This window comes from Zea mays, chromosome 5, assembly GCF_902167145.1.
Source record: "Zea mays cultivar B73 chromosome 5, Zm-B73-REFERENCE-NAM-5.0, whole genome shotgun sequence".
Classification (NCBI taxonomy): Eukaryota; Viridiplantae; Streptophyta; class Magnoliopsida; order Poales; family Poaceae; genus Zea; species Zea mays.
Window position 1 is genome coordinate 64,106,837 of NC_050100.1, and position 20,353 is coordinate 64,127,189.

General features: G+C 56.7%; 1 protein-coding gene across 3 annotated transcripts in view; it reads right to left on the minus strand.

Annotated features, from left to right (window-relative positions):
• Positions 1 to 7,366, minus strand: part of LOC103626462 (serine/threonine-protein kinase ATR) — a 31,198-nt gene extending 23,832 nt beyond the window's left edge. For 2 of the 3 annotated variants that reach the window (XR_002262296.2, XM_020538397.2), the window contains exons 1-2: positions 7,063 to 7,310; positions 6,805 to 6,958 (exon numbers count right to left, since the gene is read on the minus strand). Coding sequence is in view for 1 of the 3 variants with exons in the window: in XM_020538397.2 (XP_020393986.1) it covers positions 6,805 to 6,958; positions 7,063 to 7,222 (314 nt within the window). In the remaining 2 variants the exon portion in view is untranslated. Of the gene's footprint in view, positions 1 to 6,804; positions 6,959 to 7,062 lie in introns of all 3 variants that reach the window. The other variant, XR_002262295.2, reaches the window with a different exon arrangement.
• Between the last annotated feature and the right edge of the window lie 12,987 nt (positions 7,367 to 20,353).

A 20,353-nucleotide genomic window follows, 5' to 3' on the forward strand; every position in this document is an offset into this window, starting at 1 on the left:
GAGGTGCACGAGGGTGACTCTGGGATCACACTTCGCTAGACGGCCTACGCCAAGCGCATTGTTGAGCTGGCTAGGCTCACCAACTGCAACCCAGCTCTCACTCCGATGGAGGAGAGGCTGAAGTTGAGTCGCGGCAGCACGACGGAGGAGGTGGACGCTACACAGTATCGATGTCTTGTGGGGAGCCTTCGTTACCTCGTCCACACACGACCGGACTTAGCATACTCCGTCGGCTACGTTAGTCGGTTCCTGCAGCGACCGACGACAGAGCACGAGCAGGCTGTGAAGAGGATCGTCCACTATGTTGCGGGGACTCTCGACCACGGTCTCTACTACCCGAGGTGCCCTGGGTAGGCACACCTTGTCAGGTACAGCGACAGCGACCATGCCGGTGACATCGACACCAGCAAGAGCACAAGTGGGATCCTATTCTTCCTCGACAAGTGCCCCATCAGCTGACAGTCGGTCAAGCAGCAAGTGGTGGTCATGTCCAGCTGTGAGGCCGAGTACATAGCGGCCTCCACCACTTCAACTCAGGCGCTCTGGCTTGCTCGCTTGCTCGGTGATCTCCTCGGGAGAGACATTGGAGCGATGGCGGGTGGACAGTTAGTCCGCTCTAGCTTTGGCCAAAAACCCCGTGTTCCATGAGAGCAAACACATCCAGGTGAGGTACCACTTCATCCGTGACTGTTTGGCAGAAGAGAGCATCAAGGCGCGCTACATCAACACCAAGGATCAGCTTGCGGACCTGCTCACCAAGCCCCTTGGGAGGATCAAGTTCTTTGAGCTTTGTTCCAGGTCCGGGATGGCTCAACTTTCCCACAAGGCGACGCACAAGACTTAGGGGGAGAATGATGGAATAAGTCATGTGGTCTTCGTGTGGAGGACAGCATCTCTGTTTTTGTGGTGTGGAGGACAGTCCACACAACATCTCTTCGCCTGCCTGCTTCCCCTACATCGACCTCTGCCCCGCCTGTTCTTGCAGCGGCCGCCTCCTCTATGACTTGGCATCGTCGTCTCGGCCACCCCGGGCGTGATGTGATGTCCAAGCTCTCTAGTAGTACCTCTGTTTCTGGTTGTAGGGGACCTTTTGAGCACCTCTGTCATGCTTGTCAGTTAGGTCGCCATGTTAGGCTCCCATTCCCCACCTCCTCTTCTAGGGTAGCAGGCATTTTTTATCTGATACACTGTGATGTATGGGCATCCCCTGTAATCAACTTTTTTGGCTATAAGTATTATTTACTCATTCTCGATGACTTCTTGCACTATTTGTGGACTTTTCCTTTACGTCAGAAGTCGAACACTTATCCCACCCTATCTCACTTCTTCACTTGGGTCTCCACTCAGTTCGGTCGCACCATCCGGATTGTCTAGTGTGACAACGGGCGCGAGTTCTATAACAATGTGCCCCGTGACTTTTTTCTCACTCGCGGCGTCCACCTCCGTATGTCGTGCCCCTACACGTCTCCTCAGAACGGTAGTGCTGAGCGCATGGTTCACACAATGAACGATGTCATGCGCTCTCTGCTCTTTCAGGCTTCCCTTCCTACTCACTACTGGGCCTCAGCCCTCACCACTACCACCGACCTCCTCAACCGCCCACCAAGGCGATTGCCCACCCCCACTCCTTACTTCACTCTTTTTGGCATCCACCCCTCCTATGATCATCTTCGTGTCTTCGGGTACGCTTGCTACCCTAATCTCGCCTCCACTGCTCCTCATAAATTAGCGCCCCGCTCCACTCGTTGTGTCTTTCTCGGATACTCCCCCGACCATAAGGGGTACCAGTGTCTCGACCTCACCTCACACAAAGTCCTCATCTCTCGTCACGTCGTCTTCGACGAGTTGGATTTCCCCTTTTCCTCTCCTTCCACTGCCTCTCTGCCCGAGCTCCACGTGTTCCTCGATCTCGACCTTGTGTCCCCTACTGTCGTACCCCCCTTCCCTGCAGGTCCGTCCACCACGCCACCCCGCGCGGCCCCGCCTGCGACGCCCACCCCCGCACAGCCTCATGAGGCCTCTGTGTCCCGTGCATCGCCTCGCGCGACCCCACCGGCGCCACCCTCCCCTGCACAGCCACGTGCGGCCTCAGCGTCCCCTCCGTTGCCACGTGCGGCCCGGCGTCTCCCGCCCAGCCCCGTCCAGCTCCGGCATCTCCCGCACCGTCACGTACGGCCCCGTCGTCTCTCTACACCGACCCCATCCAGACGTACCAGCGCCGCGGTCGTCGCGGTGCACCGGTCCGCCCACGCGTCGAGCCCCCGGCCTATCACCCTACCATCGTCCACCGAGATCCTCGCCACATCCACCCGATGGTCACCCGGCGCGCGGCGGGTGTCCTCCGGGCCCCTAATCGCTTGATTCTCTCCACGACCTCTTCTCCGGCCCTACCGCCGGTGCCCACGACTGTCCGTGGTGCGCTTGCCGACCCGCAGTGGTGGCGTGCCATGGAAGAGGAGTACGAGGCTCTCCAGGCTAACCGCACCTGGGACTTGGTGCCTCGTCCCCATGGCGCCAACGTGGTCACCGGGAAATGGATCTTCAAGATGAAGCTGCACGCCGACGGGTCCCTAGAGCGGTACAAGGCCCGCTATGTGCTCCGGGGCTTTACCTAGCGTCCCGAGGTCGACTACGACGAGACCTTCAGTCCGGTGGTCAAGCCTGCCACCGTCTGGACTGTACTGACTCTCGCTTTGTCCAGGGACTGGCCGGTCCACCAGCTCGACGTGAACAACGCCTTCCTCCACGACACCCTGACGGAGACGGTCTACTGCACTCAGCCCGTTGGGTTTGTCGACCCTGCTCACCCCGACATGGTCTGCAAGCTCAACAAGTCCCTCTACGGCCTCAAGCAGGCCCCCCGAGCTTGGTACTGTCGCTTTGCCACCTTCTTGTGTTCGCAGGGCTTCATCGAAGCCAAGTCGGACACGTCCATGTTCCTCCTCCGTCGCGGCCCGGACACTGCGTACCTCCTCTACGTCGACGATATTGTGCTCACCGCCTCCTCCCTGGGCTCCTGTGTCGCATCATCTCCTACCTCCAACAGGAGTTTGCGATGAAGGACCTGGGGGCGCTCCACCACTTCCTGGGGGTCACCGTCGACCGTCGTCCCCAGGGCATGTTCCTTCACCAGCGGCAGTACATCGTCGACCTTCTTGAGCGCGCTGGCATGGCTGAGTGCAAGCCCTGCGCGGCCCCGGTGGACACGCAGGGCAAGGTCTCCACCGTCGGCCCCCCAGTCGCCAATCCGATAGGCTACCGGGGCATTGTCGGGGCACTTCAGTACCTCATCTTCACCAGGCCCGACATCGCATACGTCGTCCAGCAGGTGTGCCTCCACATGAACGACCCTCGGGAGCCGCACCTCACCGCGATGAAGCAGATCCTACGGTACTTGCGTGGCACCCTCTACTTCAGGCTCCTTCTACGCCGGTCCTCGACCACGGAGCTTCGCGTCTACACCGATGACGACTGGGCGGGTTGTCTCGACACGCGTCGGTCCACCTCGGGCTATGTCGTGTTCCTCGGGGACAGCCTCATCTCCTGGTCGTCAAAGCACCAATTGGTCGTCTCCCGCTCCAGCGCCGAGGCCGAGTACCGCGCCGTGGCAAACGGCGTGGATGAGGCGGCCTGGCTCCGCCAGCTGCTCCAAGAGCTCCACAGTCCGCTGGCCACGAGCACCCTGGTCTTCTGCGACAACGTCAGCGTCGTCTACCTCTCCACCAACCCCGTCCAGCACCAGCGCACGAAACATGTCGAGATCAATCTTCACTTCGTCCACGAACAGGTCGCCTGTGGAGCTGTTCACGTTCTTCACGTCCCGACCGCCTCCCAGTTCACCGACGTCTTCACCAAGGGGCTTTCGTCGCTGGTGTTTGCAAAGTTTCGGTCCAGTCTCAACATCTGCAGTCGCTAGAGTTTCGACTGCGAGGGGTGTTAGAGTGCTTATGCATATGGGCTTGGCCCATTAGGGTTCTCTATATTTGTATCCTTGTAGCTAGGGTTTTCCTGTGTACTATACACTCCCACACTTATTAACCGAACTCCTACAAAACTCCTTGATTTTTCTACTCCATTAGAACGCCTTTATAATCAAATTCCAGATTACTCCTTCCTTGAAGTGTTCGGTTGTGCTTGCCGGCCTCATTTGCACCCATACAATCCTCGTAAACTTGCATTTCGGTCTGTTCACTGCGTCTTTCTAGGATACAGCACAATGCACAAAGGCTATAAGTGCCTTGAAGTATCCACAGGGTGCATCTACATCTCTCGTGATGTGGTTTTCAATGAAGTGGTTTTCCCTTTCACCGAATTGCATGCTAATGTTGGTGTGCGCCTACGTGTTGAGATTAATCTTCTCCCTTCCACCTTGCTACCTTCATCTAACTTTGAAAATAGGGGACATCAATTTCTAGTTGCTTCCTTATTGCCTAATGATCATCCAGTTGATACTAATGCAAATACTCCTGGAGATATATGTACTGATGTGCAGGATTCAAATGCAAGCAAGGCTCAGATGGTTCTAGTACATTCAGCATCATCTTCTCACCAGTCTACCTCATCCCCACGACCTACTGTTGCACAACGTGACAAGGTGTATGAACAAAAGCCAACACCAAGTATTGTCTATCAGAGTCGGCATAAAAGGCGGGAGCATACTACTGCACAATCTGATGCAGCATCTGAACCTCCAGAAGCGACAGAAGATGAGAACCCAACACCCCCAACACCTGGTATATCTGGAAGTTCAGAATCAATGTTGTCTCCTGTTCTCTACACAGATCAGTGTCCCCGTAAAAGGCTTCAAGATGGAATTGTGCCTCGAATCCGGATATTGTTGTCTTACTAATACTGGAGAACCTGAAGGTTTGTCTGAAGCTCTAGCTGATAAAAATTGGAGACCTGCTATGAATGCTGAATTTGATGCTCTAGTTAAGAACAATACTTGGCATCTAGTTCCACAAAAGGGAGTGAAAATCTTATAGATTGTAAATGGGTATACAAAATTAAAACAAAGGCAGATGGCATTCTTGGTAGGTACAAGACAAGATTGGTAGCCAAAGGATTTAAATAGCGTCGCGGCATAGATTACGAAGATACATTTAGTCTGGTTGTCAAGGCAGCAACTATCAGAGACATCTTATCCTTAGCAGTATCCGGAGGCTGGTTATTGAGGCAGCTAGATGTGCAAAATGTGTTTCTTCATGGCATTCTAGAGGAGGATGTTTACATGAAACAGCCGCTTGGATTTGAAGATAAGTTGAGACCAAATTATGTTTGTAAACTCGATAAGGCCATTTATGGACTCAAACAAGCACCAAGGGCTTGGTATTCAAGACTCAGTGAAAAGTTGGTGAAACTGGGTTTTCAGGCTTCCAAATCTGATACTTCTCTGTTCTTTTACAACAAGGGAGGTATCACTATTTTTATGCTTGTTTATGTAGATGACATCTATTGGGGCCTTCCTCTTCCGAAGATCCTCAAAAACACGTCTGACCATTTGTTTCTAGCATAATGTTGAATATTACAGGAGCTTCGTCACAAACAAAGATTCATGATGGGAGTCTCTTTCTCCGTCGAAGGTCTTCAAGATGAAAATATAGCCCGAAAATGACAACAATGAACGCCAGTGTTATTAAAACTACGTTTAAATGGTGTTTAAACTACGTTTAAACGTCAGAACTCTAATTAGAGATTGAAATCACGTTTTAGCGTTTTGGCGTTATAAACTATAAAATGCAGTGTTTTATGCATTTTAGACCATTAGCTATTTTTGGACTCAGTCTATTAGTTACTTTTGGGGTTCAATCCAGCTCATGGGTGAAGTTTTGGTAAGCCACTGACATCTCTGCTTTGGTATTTAACTTCATATTATTGTCTGAAATTATGATATATTGGTATTTTTCCTATGTCGTTTAAAAGTCAAAATTTCACCCATGAGCGTTCCAAAGTTTTATCGTTTTAATAACCTTGATGAACGCTAAAGTTATAGCCGAAGAGAAACAACTTCGACTTAAAGTGGTGTCGAAGATCAAGCATGTTGTTGAGTCGAAGAGAAAAATACTAGCTAGTCCCTAATGATTCATATTACAGTTATGAACAAATGTTAAGGTCATAATTGTATTTTTACCCGGGCTGCGTCCCGTGCCTATAAATAGATGAACAGTACTACCATACTGTTCACGCTGTATTGTAATCACTTTCGCGTCAACACCTTCGAAGAAGCCGAAGGTATCAATGTAATATCTCATATGTTTAATATGAAATGAATATATGATGAATGGATAATATTTATCATCTCTATGAATTGTTATTCTCGTGAATGATGAAGGTGCGTCCTTCACGACCTTCGTCTGAAGATCATTATGTCCGAAAGGAGATGATGCTTCGAAGGACGAAGGTCCCTAATCTTTAACAATTGTGTTGACTTGTTCTTGATTCACAGCATTTGAGAACAAGTGACCAACAACATCATTGTTGTCGGTTCCTCTCAAGAAGCTATAGATGCAATAGCATCCGCACCTTTGGCCTCTGAGGCACTGAGATTTCCAGTTAAGTGCAACACATGTCTGCACGAATTGGTACCAAATGGACGATATGCAACACCGCCGCACACCTGAACGGGATAACTCCGTGTCCATTTTTTTAGGAAAGTGTACAGCACACGTGGTCCCAATAATAGCACATTAATACTGCAATAGCATCCGCAATCCATTCCCGGGTCGAAGCAAACTCAAACGCATGGAGCGATCGGACTAGGGTTTAGCGGAGGCGAAAAGGAGGGGAAGGAAGACCGCGCAGTACCTGAAATTGGGCTCGGCGAGGAACGTGAGGATGCGGGCGATGACGCTGAGGACGTCGGCGGCGCGACCGTTGTAGAAGACCCCGGGGAACTTGAGCGCCGTGAAGGTGATCAGCTTCAGGATTGCGCTGACTTCCCTGAGCTCCCTCCCGGCGGCTGCAACCAACCTCGGCGCACGGCAACGGTAAGGCCAACCGCGGTCCGCGGGAGTCTAACGTGGACGGAGGGAGCGAAAATGGAGGGGGGTGCGGCGCGCTCACCTTTGGGGGAGGGTACGACGTAGTCTCGTAGGAGGTTCGGGAGGACCTCGCGGAGTTTGACCTCGAGGTGCGCGGAGGCCGGCCCGGCGCCCTCGGCGGACGCAGTGGAGGTCGAGGTGGAGGCGATGAGGGCGCGCAGCTCGTTGATGTAGGTCGCCATGGCCCCGCGATCGCCGCCAGCGAAAACGGGGCCGGGAGGGGCGGAGGGCTCGGCGGCGGCCCTCGCTGGCCTTGCCCTTTTTCTTTCCCTCCTTAATTTCGAACGGAAGTGGAGGGGAGGACCGGAGGAGACATGTTCCGTGTGTTCCCCTCTCGTACGCACAGGTTGGCCGTTCGGGGTTCCCATTCGTAAGTTTAACTGGGCCGCAATGTAGGCCCAATTCAAAATTCAGAGCGAATTGGGTTGTTTGTTAGTGCAGGTATTTGTCGTCCAGTTTAATTTTCTTCCTCAAACTTAAAACAAGACTAGTCGGTTGCCTGGTATTTATCGTCCATTTTAATTTTCTTCCCCAAACTTAAAATAAGACTAGTCGATTGCACGTACGTTGCGATGGCTTACAACAATACCCACGTAAACTATCCACCAAAAAAATCTCAAGATGGTTTATTGATTTTCTCCGCTTTCCGTATAATATTTTTTGATTTAACTAACTGATGTTATTGTTTACTCCATCCAATATGTCTTGGTACAACACGGTCAATGAAGTGAGCAATTAGAAGAGAGTTCACAACGACTGACTGAACAAACAGAGATTATAGAATGACATAATTCCACCATACAGAGGCCAAATAAGAGAAAGTTTGTGAGCTCAAGTTTCTAAAATAAGTCATATGAACTCAAACTTTAAAAAAAGATAGATCAAAATATGGAGTGGTTGTTAAAGTCAGACATCAATAAAAACTGAATACGCTCCATACAAATTATGTTACTTCGTAGCAATTACTAACGTTTAACACCTTTCATTTTATTGTTAGTGTGACAAATCATTGTTGCTACATCCAATTCAGCAACCTCAAACACCATGGAGTCCATTGTGACAATATGGTCTCAGAAACGACCTAATACTTGCAAGAGCCAAGAACGTCGTGTCGTGTTTGGGTTGTAGCCTCGGTCCGTAGTGCTAGCCCGGCCCGACAAGATTATATTTTTTTATTTTATAAAAAACATATATACATATATACAATTTATATTCAATATTAAAAACATTTGATTGCCTCTTTGTTCTGATTTTGAAAACAAGACATATTACCTCTCTAAACTCTTGAAGATTACCTCGTCCTAGTTTTGAGTGGTTTTGAAGGTGGTTTTATCATTTTGCAGAGGTAAAAACTCAATAAATACTTAAAGGTTTTAAAAAACATAAAATGTTTATATGTGTTTTAAAAATCCAAAAACAATTATAAAGATAAGTAAGTATACACCAGATCAACAAAATATTTAGAACTCACAAAAATACCTTTAAATTATTCAAAAATATTTATATCTATATATATAATGAATACAATATATAGGAAACTCTTATATTATTTTAAGCGGTGTATATAAACATGCTCTGGATTTTTTGCATGGCAAAAACATGAGATGTAACTAGTGTAAATACAACATACATTGATGTTAAATGCATTCATCAATAGTACAATTTGGCTCTATACAAGCGGTAGACTTTTTACATCACAGGCGGTTCGGTTAGAAAATCGTCTGTGATGTCCCAGGCGGTTCAGTATGCCTGTAATGTAATAGTATCACAAGCGGTTTTTATTTAGAACCGCCTGTGGTGCTATATCCTTTTCACAAACGGACCCTAAGAAAAAACCGCATGTGATTGTAAAAATATGAAAATACAATTTAAATATGAAAATAATTTTAATTTTTAACAGAAATATGCAAATACAATTTAAATGAATTAATATTTAATTTTTAACAGAAATATGCAAATACAATTTAAATGAATTAATATTTAATTTTTAACAATAATATGCAAATACAATTTAAATAAATTATAATAGCACACATAGATAACTAGAGAGATTTTAAATTAATTGGCAACCACAATTCATAGTCGATCATACATGATAACTGTCGGGGACCATAATTAGGGGTACCCTCAAGACTCCTAATTCTCAGCTGGTAACCCCCATCAGCATAAAGCTGCAAAGGCCTTATGGGTGCGATTAAGTCAGGGATCAGTCCATACGAGCGACTCGATCATGCCTCGCCCGAGCCTAGCCTCGGACAAGGGCAGCCGACCCGAGGGATTTTCGTCTCGCCCGAGGCCCCCCTCCAACGGCGGACACATCTCCGGCTCGCCCGAGGCCCTGCCTTCGCTAAGAAGCAACCCTGACTAAATCGCCGCACCGACCGACAGAATCGCAGGAGCATTTAACGCAAAGGTGGCCTGACACCTTTATCCTGACACACGCCCCCCGGCAGAGCCGAAGTGACCGTCGTCACTTCGCCGCTTCACTGACCGGCCTGACAGAAGGACAGCGCCGCCTGCGCCACTCCGACTGCAGTGCCACTTGACAGAATGAGACTGACAGGCAGTCAGGTCCTGCCAAAGGCACCATAGGAAGCTCCGCTCCGCCCGACCCCAGGGCTCGGACTCGGGCTAAGTCCCGGAAGACGGCGAACTCCGCTCCGCCCGACCCCAGGGCTTGGACTCGGGCTAAGTCCCGGAAGACGGCGAACTCCGCTCCGCCCGACCCCAGGGCTCGGACTCGGGCTAAGTCCCGGAAGACGGCGAACTCCGCTCTGCCCGACCCCAGGGCTCGGACTCAGGCTAAGTCCCGGAAGACGGCGAACTCCGCTCCGCCCGACCCCAGGGCTCGGACTCGGGCTAAGTACCGGAAGACGGCGAACTCCGCTCCGCCCGACCCCAGGGCTCGGACTCGGGCTCAGCCCGAGAAGACGACGAACTCCGCTTCGCCCGACCCCAGGGCTCGGACTCCGCCCTGGCCTCTGCCGAACGACCTCCGCCTCGCCCGACCCAGGGGCTCGGACTCGGCCTCGGCCACGGAAGATAGACTCGACCTCGGCTTCGGAGGAGCCTCCACGACGCCCAACCTAGGGCGCAGGCCAGCCACGTCAACAGGAAGCGCCATCATCACCCTACCCCGAGCCGACTCGGGCCGCAGAGAACAAGACCGGTGTCCCATCTGGCTAGCCCCGCCAGATAGGCAATGATGGCGCCCCGCATGCTCTGTGACGACGGCGGCTCTCAGCTCTCTTACGGAAGCAGGAGGACGTCAGCAAGGACTCAACCGCTCCGACAGCTGTCCCTCCGCCAGGCTCCGTCGCTCCTCCGACGGCCACGACATCACACCAGCTGGGTGCCAAGATCTCTCTGGCTGCCACATCGGCATGTACTTAGGGCGCTAGCTCTCCCCCGCTAGACACGTAGCACTCTGCTACACCCCCATTGTACACATGGATCCACTCCTTACGCCTATAAAAGGAAGGACCAGGGCCCTCTTAGAGAAGGTTGGCCGCGCGGGGACGAGGACGGGACAAGCGCTCTCTTGGGGCCGCTCGCTTCCCTCACCCGCGTGGACGCTTGTAACCCCCTACTGCAAGCGCACCCGACCTGGGCGCGGGACGAACACGAAGGCTGCGGGATTTCCACCTCTCTCACGCCCGTCTCCGGCCACCTTCGCTTCCCCCCTTCGCGCTCGCCCATGCGCTCGACCCATCTGGGCTGGGGCATGCAGCGACATTCACTCGTCGGCTTAGGGACCCCCCGGTCTCGAAACGCCGACAGTTGGCGCGCCAGGTAGGGGCCTGCTGCGTGTTGACGAACAGCTTCCCGTCAAGCTCCAGATGGGCAGTCTCCAGCAACCTCTCCGACCCGGGACGGTGCTCCGTTTCGGGAGTCTTGAGTTCATGTCCTTCGACGGCAGCTACGACATGATACTCCTTCCACCGCCGCGCGATAACAACAATGGCGGCCGACAGCCCGCCCGCCGGCGGCGGAATCGACGACGTCTTCCTCGCGTGGTGGAAGAACAACATTCGAGCTCGCCCCGTCCTCTCCCCCGCCAAAGGAGGAGGAGGCGGGGCAACCAAGGCCAAGCGGGAGGCCGCGCCTCGTCGGCTGTCGAGCGAGTCGACGTCCCCGACGCCCCAACGGGGGGCGCGTCGGGCGTCGACCTCGCGTTTGAGACGAAGGCGAGCGCCGTCTCCCCGCGACACGCCAATCCTGAGCAAGTGGACGACGCCAGCGCGCTCGCGGAGAGCTTGCAAGACGTCGCCCTCGTACCTGAGACGGCGGTGCAATCAGTCCCCGACGTGACTATGTCGCTGCTCGTCGACCGAAAGGTACCCACCAATTCCCATCCTACGTCATTTCGACTCAGCCTCAACCCGCCTAGCAACCTTGCTCTGGCGGGCGCTCTCGTAGAGGCGAGTGCAACCCCTCTGGGGTTTCGTATGCGGTCGCCTTGGGACCGGCTGACGGACGTCTCGACCTACGGGCCCTCTGGGTCCGAGGAAGATGACGACCCCAACATCTGTTGGGATTTCTCTGGATTTGGCAACCCCGGTGCCATGCAGGACTTCATGACCGCATGTGACTACTGCCTCTCCGACTGTTCCGACGGTAGCCGCAGCCTCGACGACGAGGACTGCGGCCCAAGCCACGAATGTTTCCATGTCGAGCTAGGGGATCCCTCCGAAGGCAACCATCTCGGCATGGCGGAGGACGGTGATCTCCCTAGGCCGGTGCCTCGCGCTGACATCCCGCGGGAGCTAGCTGTGGTCCCCGTTCCGGCGGGGGGTCACGACCCACAGCTCGAGCAAGTCCGCGGGGCGCAGGCCAGGCTCGACGAGGGAGCAGGAGCGCTTGAGCCGATCCGCCGGGACGTCGGGCGGGCATGGGCGGGCCAACCCCCGGCCGGAGAAATACGTCACCTGCCCCAGGGTCTCCAGCACCGCGTCACGAACGACGTCAGGGTCAGGCCGCCACCCGCATCCAGTGGGGTCGGTTAGAACCTGGCAGCAGCAGCGATGCTTCTCCGCGCGATGCCGGAGCCATCAACCACCGAGGGTCGGCGAATCCAAGGAGAGCTCAAGAATCTCCTGGAAGGCGCTGCGGTCCGACGGGCCGAGAGCTCTGCCTCCCGAAGGCAGGGATATCCCTCGGAACCTCATGTCGCGACTTCCCGATTCGTGCGGGAAGCCTCGGTCTACACCGGGCGCACGCACAACACCGCGCCTGCGGCCCCGGGCCACCTCGGCAACGAGCACCATCGTCGCGACCGTCGGGCCCACCTCGACGAGAGGGTGCGCCGAGGTTACCACCCCAGGCGTGGGGGACGCTACGACAACGGGGAGGATCGGAGTCCCTCGCCCGAACCACCCGGTCCGCAGGCCTTCAGTCGGGCCATTCGACGGGCACCGTTCCCAACCCGGTTCCGACCCCCGACTACTATCACGAAGTACTCGGGGGAAACGAGACCGGAACTGTGGCTCGCGGACTACCGCCTGGCCTGCCAACTGGGTGGAACGGACGACGACAACCTCATCATCCGCAACCTCCCCCTGTTCCTCCCCGACACCGCTCGCGCCTGGTTGGAGCACCTGCCTCCGGGGCAGATCTCCAACTGGGATGACCTGGTCCAAGCCTTCGCCGGCAATTTCCAGGGCACGTACGTGCGCCCCGGGAATTCCTGGGACCTCCGAAGCTGCCGGCAGCAGCCGGGAGAGTCTCTCCGGGACTACATCCGGCGATTCTCGAAGCAGCGCACCGAGCTGCCCAACATCACCGACTCGGATGTCATCGACGCGTTCCTTGCCGGCACCACCTATCGTGACCTGGTGAGTAAGTTGGGTCGCAAGACCCCCACCAGGGCGAGCGAGCTGATGGACATCGCCACCAAGTTCGCCTCTGGCCAGGAGGCGGTCGAGGCTATCTTCTGAAAGGACAAGCAGCCCCAGGGCCGCCCATCGGAAGATGCTCCCGAGGCGTCTACTCCGTGCGGCGCCAAGAAGAAAGGCAAGAAGAAGTCGCAAGCGAAACGCGACGCCGCCGACGTGGACCTTGTCGCCGCCGCCGAGTACAAGAACCCTCGGAAGCCCCCCGGAGGTGCCAACCTCTTCGACAAGATGCTCAAGGAGCCGTGCCCCTATCATCAGGGGCCCGTCAAGCACACCCTTGAGGAGTGCGTCATGCTTCGGCGCCACTTCCACAGGGCCGGGCCACCCGAGGAGGGTGGCAGGGCCCGCGACGACGACAAGAAGGAAGAGGAGAGTTCCCCGAGGTCCGCGACTGCTTCATGATCTACGGTGGGCATGCGGCGAACGCCTCGGCTCGGCATCGCAAGCAAGAGCGCCGGGAGGTTTGCTCGGTGAAGGTGGCGGCGCCAGTCTACCTAGACTGGTCCGACAAGCCCATCACCTTCGACCAAGTTGACCACCCCGACCACGTGCCGAGCCCAGGGAAATACCCGCTCGTCGTCGACCCCGTCGTCGGCGACGTCAGGCTCACCAAGGTCCTGATGGACGGGGGCAGCTGCCTCAACATCATCTACGCCGAGACCCTCAGGCTCCTGCGCATCGATCTGTCCTCCATCCGAGCAGGCGCTGCGCCCTTCCACGGGATCATTCCCGGGAAGCGCGTCCAGCCCCTCGGACGACTCGACCTTCCCGTCTGCTTCGGAACGCCCTCCAACTTCCGAAGGGAGACTCTGACGTTCGAGGTGGTCGGGTTCCGAGGAACCTACCACGCGGTACTGGGGAGGCCATGCTACGCGAAGTTCATGGCCGTCCCCAACTACACCTACCTGAAGCTCAAGATGCCGGGCCCCAACGGGGTCATCACCGTCGGCCCCACGTACAAACACGCGTTCGAATGCGACGTGGAGTGCGTGGAGTACGCCGAGGCCCTCATCGCCGACCTGGAAAGCCTCTCCAAAGAGGTGCCCGACGTGAAGCGCCATGCTGGCAACTTCGAGCCAGTGGAGACGGTCAAGGCCGTCCCTCTCGACCCCAGTGGCGACACCTCCAAGCAGATCCAGATTGGATCCGGGCTCGACCCCAAATAGGAAGCAGTGCTCGTCGACTTTCTCCGCGCAAACGCCGACGTTTTTGCGTGGAGTCCCTCGGACATGCCCGGCATACCGAGGGATGTCACCGAGCACTCGCTGGATATTCGGGCCGGAGCCCGACCCGTCAGGCAGCCTCTGCGCCGATTCGACGAGGAGAAGCGCAGAGTGATAGGCGAGGAGATCCACAAGCTAATGGCAGCAGGGTTCATCAAAGAGGTATTCCATCCCGAATGGCTTGCCAACCCTGTGCTTGTGAGAAAGAAAGGGGGGAAATGGCGGATGTGTGTAGACTACACTGGTCTCAACAAAGCATGTCCGAAGGTTCCCTACCCTCTGCCTCGCATCGATCAAATCGTGGATTCCACTGCTGGGTGCGAAACCCTGTCTTTCCTCGACGCCTACTCAGGGTATCACCAAATCACGATGAAAGAGTCCGACCAGCTCGCGACTTCTTTCATCACGCCCTTCGGCATGTACTGCTATGTCACCATGCCGTTCGGATTGAGGAATGCGGGCGCGACGTATCAGCGGTGCATGAACCATGTGTTCGGCGAACACATCGGTCACACGATCGAGGCCTACGTCGATGACATCGTAGTCAAGACAAGGAAGGCTTCCGACCTCCTCTCCGACCTTGAAGTGACATTCCGATGTCTCAAAGCGAAAGGCGTCAAGCTCAATCCCGAGAAGTGTGTCTTCGGGGTGCCCCGGGGCATGCTCTTGGGGTTCATCGTCTCTGAGCGGGGCATCGAAGCCAACCCGGAGAAGATCGCAGCCATCACCAGCATGGGGCCCATCAAGGATTTAAAAGGCGTACAGAGGGTCATGGGATGTCTCGCGGCCCTGAGCCGCTTCATCTCACGCCTCGGCAAAAGAGGTCTGCCCCTGTACCGCCTCTTAAGGAAGACCGAGTGCTTCGCTTGGACCCCTGAGGCCGAGGAAGCTCTCGGGAACCTGAAGGCGCTCCTCACAAAGGCGCCTATCTTGGTGCCTCCAGCTGATGGAGAAGCCCTCTTGGTCTACGTCGCCGCGACCACTCAGGTGGTTAGCGCCGCGATTGTGGTCGAGAGGCAAGAAGAGGGGCATGCATTGCCCGTTCAGAGGCCAGTTTACTTCGTCAGCGAGGTACTCTCCAAGACCAAGATCCGCTACCCACAAGTTCAGAAGTTGCTGTATGCAGTGATCCTGACGAGGCGGAAGTTGCGACACTACTTCGAGTCTCATCCGGTAACTGTGGTGTCATCCTTCCCCCTGGGGGAGATCATCCAGTGCCGAGAGGCCTCGGGCAGGATTGCAAAGTGGGCGGTGGAAATCATGGGCGAGACAATCTCGTTCGCCCCTCGGAAGGCCATCAAGTCCCAGGTATTGGCGGACTTCGTAGCCGAATGGGTCGACACCCAGCTACCGACGGCTCCGATTCAACCGGAGCTCTGGACCATGTTTTTCGACGGGTCGCTGATGAAGACGGGAGCCGGCGCGGGCCTGCTCTTCATCTCGCCCCTCGGGAAACACCTACGCTATGTGCTACGCCTCCATTTCCCGGCGTCCAACAATGTGGCTGAGTACGAGGCTCTGGTCAACGGGTTGCGGATCGCCATCGAGCTAGGGGTCAGGCGCCTCGACGCCCGCGGCGACTCGCAGCTCGTCATCGACCAAGTCATGAAGAACTCCCACTGCCGCGACCCAAAGATGGAGGCCTACTGTGATGAGGTTCGGCGCATGGAAGACAAGTTCTACGGGCTCGAGCTTAACCACATCGCTCGGCGCTACAACGAGACTGCGGACGAGCTGGCAAAAATAGCCTTAGGGCAAACAACGGTTCCCCCGGACGTCTTCTCTCGGGATCTGCATCAACCCTCCGTCAAGATCGACGACTCGCCCGAGCCCGAGGTACCCTCGGCACAGCCCGAGGTACCCTCGGCCTCCGAGGGCAAGGCACTGCACGTCGAGGAGGAGCGGAGCGGGGCCACGCCTGATCGAAATTGGCAGACCCCGTACCTACAATATCTCCGCCAAGGAGAGCTACCCCTCGACCGAGCCGAGGCTCGGCGGGTAGCGCGACGCGCCAAGTCGTTCGTCTTGCTGGGCGATGAGAAGGAGCTCTACCACCGCAGCCCCTCGGGCATCCTTCAGCGATGCATCTCCATCGCCGAAGGTCAGGAACTCCTGCAAGAGATACACTCGGGGGCTTGCGGCCATCACACAGCGCCTCGAGCCCTTGTCGGGAATGCCTTCCGACAAGGCTTCTACTGGCCAACGGCGGTGGCTGACGCCACTAGAATTGTCCGCACCTGCAAAGGGTGCCAATTCTATGCGAAGCAGACCCACCTGCCCGCTCAGGCTCTGCAGACGATACCCATCACCTGGCCCTTTGCTGTGTGGGATCTGGACCTCGTCAGCCCCTTGCAGAAGGCGCCCGGGGGCTACACGCACCTGCTGGTCGCCATCGACAAATTCTCCAAGTGGATCGAGGTCCGACCTCTGAACAGCATCAGGTCCGAGCAGGCGGTGGCGTTCTTCACCAACATCATCCATCGCTTCGGGGTCCCGAACTCCATCATCACCGACAACGGTACCCAGTTCACCGGCAGAAAATTCTTGGACTTCTGCGAGGATCACCACATCCGGGTGGACTGGGCCGCCGTGGCTCATCCCATGTCGAATGGGCAAGTAGAGCGTGCCAACGGCATGATTCTACAAGGGCTCAAGCCTCGGATTTACAACGACCTCAACAAGTTCGGCAAGCGATGGATGAAGGAACTCCCCTCGGTGGTCTGGAGCCTGAGGACAACGCCGAGCCGAGCCACGGGTTTCACGCCGTTCTTCCTGGTCTACGGGGCTGAGGCCGTCTTGCCCACTGACCTGGAATACGGCTCCCCGAGGACGAGGGCCTACAGCGATCAAAGCAACCAAGTTAGCCGAGAAGACTCGCTGGACCAGCTGGAAGAAGCTCGGGACAAGGCCTTACTACACTCGGCGCGGTACCGGCAGTCCCTGCGACGCTACCACGCCCGAGGGGTCCGGCCCCGAGACCTCCAGGTGGGCGACCTGGTGCTTCGGCTGCGGCAAGACGCCCAAGGGAGGCACAAGCTCACGCCCCCTTGGGAGGGGCCCTTCGTCATCGCCAAAGTTCTGAAGCCCGGAACGTACAAGCTGGCCAACAGTCAAGGCGAGGTCTACGACAACGCTTGGAACATCCAACAGCTACGTCGCTTCTACCCTTAAGATGTTTTCAAGTTGTTCATATACCTCGCACCCACGCAAAGTTTAGTCATCAAGGAAGGGTCGGCCTCGCCTCGGCAAAGCCCGACCCTCCCTCGGGGGCTAAAAGAGGGGAACCCCCTCTGCGTTGAAATTTTTCCTCGAGAAAAGATCTCTTCTGCCAGAATATCTTTCGTGCTTTCTGACTACTTCGAAAAGTGGATCCTGAAAAACGACGGAGTACACGTAAGCAGCCAAGGCTGACCGAGCTGAGGGACTCCTACGCCTCCGGGATACGGATACCTGACTCATCACCTTCTGCGATAAGTAACTCGCGTTCGGATAAAGTGATTCCGCGGACCGAACAAGTCTTTACGTTCGGAAGCTCTTCTGCCGAAGCGATCCTTCGAGCCTTCTCGACTGAGTCGGTGACAGGGCCTCATGGACGGGTGAAAGTACGCGTAAGCGGCAAGGCCGACCGAGCCGAGGGACTCCCACGCCTCCGGGATACGGATACCTCACTCATCACCTTCCGCGAGAAGCAACTCTTGCTCGCACAAACATCCCTGTTACCGACAAAAAGTCCAGATACTCGAAACAAGAGGAAAAGAGATGCAGCTTTACAACGCAGCGAGGGTGTGTGTTCTGGCCTCGGCGACCGCAGAAGGCGCACGCTACAAGACAATCTGATCCTGCAGGCTCAGGTCTTGACGCTGGAAGGGGGCAGCAGCACCCTCGGCATCGACGACAACTTCGGCGAGGTTCGACCTAGCCTCGGACAGCGACGCGGTCTGAAGACCTCCACTCCGAAGGGCGATGTCATCACCGCGCCCGGGCCATCACCGCCAGGATCTTCTCCGGGAATCCAGCCCGGGCAGGTGGCTCGGCCGGTCACCTCTGGGGCCTTGGCCGACCATCTTCCAAGGGCGCCAGCCCGACCCGAGGCCTCGGCCGGTCAACTCCGGCGTCGGTCCCGCTAACGGACAACCCGGCTAGGCTCCGGCCAACCAGGTTTCCATTTTCGAGCCAACTCCGCCTCTGTTCATGCTGATATCGCTACCCCTGGCCTCGGCTCGTCGAAGAGCGGCCAAGGGGTCCCTTTAACTAAGCTAGAGGAGCCTCGAACAACAAGGCCGACCGAGCCGAGGGACCCCTACGCCTCCGGGATACGGATACCTCACTCGTCACCTTGACACGGGGCGACTCATGCTTGGTGAAGCGGTTCAGATAATCAACAGGCGAGTCTTAGTGCTCGAAAATGAGGAAAAAACACGGCTCCGTGCCAAAATTACATACATGTTCAGGCCTCGACAGCCATAATGAACAAAAACACTGGCATTCGAAGTGCCATTACAAACGGAACTCCGGTTCCCCCTCCGCAGGCACGAACAACCCCACTCCAGGGGGGAGGGCCTGCGGAGCAACAGAAGACTGACGAGCGGCTCGCCGTCGCCCGCTCCGACTACGACGACAACAACCCCCGCTCCGGGTGGCCGAACTGCAGCGGCGCAGGCCTCAGGGTGGGCGCTGCTGCAATCTTGCCCTCGCCCACACCAACGCTCGAGGGGCGAGGACAAGTACAAAGGGCCGGAGGCCCGAAGCGCGGATGGTGGCGGCGATCCCGTCGGCAACGGGGACTTCTCGGACCGCCTCCGCTTCGGCACCGACGGCAGGGGCCATCAGCCCTCCGGCAGATCCCCACTCAAATCCTCCCGGACGAGTGGGGCACCGGCCTCCGCGGGAAGATGCCACGCCGGTGCAAAGGCAGGACCACCCCAGAACACGAACGCCGCCCTAGCAGCGCACGACGTCTGGGGTGGCCCTTCCGTGCACACGGTGCGGCAGCCGCCCTCCGGCCGGAGGAGCCGCCGGGAGCCCAGCCGACGAGCCCGACACGCTGGAGGTGACAACGCCCGCCGTCGACCAGCCCCGCGTTGTCGAAGTCCGGGCCGCCAGCAGGGCCAGTGAGCGCCCTCTCCCTCGAACGCCGCGGGAGAGGGTGACCCACGAACCCGCGCGGGAGGTAGAGCGCCGGCTCAGCCCGACCCCCACCCCAGCGAGGATGATGAACATCCTTAAAGCTAAGGGTGGGACCAAGATCGCAGCCCGGCTTGCTTCTCCCCACCCAGGAACTGGTGGTCACCGTCTTGGGTGACCACCGGCGGGGGGGTACAGCCGGGCTGGCGGATGAAAATCCTTGAAGCCGAGCGATGGCTGAAAGGTACCAACCCCCACGGAGTTGCGTTCCTCCAACAATGAGGCGGAAAGACGGCGGGTATCCCCCATCCGGGGGCTTGGAAGGTGGAGAGACGCGATGCATAAGGGAGCGAAAAGACATGGTCGCCTTTCGAAAGGGGTCGCCCTCCTTTTAAAGGCAACTCTCCCTGCTTGCACCCCCAACCGTCACAGGCCGAGTCTTCTCCAACACGTTCCAGGGCCCTCCCCTGCGACGCGGGGGCTGGGTCCCGCATGTCATGCAAACCGACTCGGAGCAGAAGAAGCCAAACCGCCGCGCGTGGTGCACTCAACCGCCCAGCGGTTACAAGTGACCCTCCACTTTTGCCCAGACCAACGGGCGAGAGAGGCAGGCAGCCATGCAGGCGGCATGCAACCGCGCCAAGTGGACGCGCTTCTCCGACTCCCAACGCGCCAGCATGGAGGCCCAGGCCCACGCGTCACGCAACCGGCGCGCCGGATGCTGCATGCGAGCAACTGCACCGCCACTTGCGCCACCACCGCGCCTCTTAGGTTGCGGAACCAATACCGCGACTCGAGGCGACCCAGCGCACGACCCAGCAGCGCCAGCCTGGCGCGACGGTCAATGCGGCCGAAAGTGGGCTGGCAGTAATGACGGTGGCAGGCGGGCGGGAGCAGCGGTCACGTCGTCAGCCAAGCTCACGTCCCATCCGGGGGCAGCAAGGGAACCTCCTCTCACGGCGTGAAGACGACGCGCCCGTGATCCGTTCCTCGAACGGCTCGCGCACGCGCAACGGCCGCCCCGCCAACCACTCGCCCCGTCGCATTAACTCCGCGGCAGGACAGGCGGCGC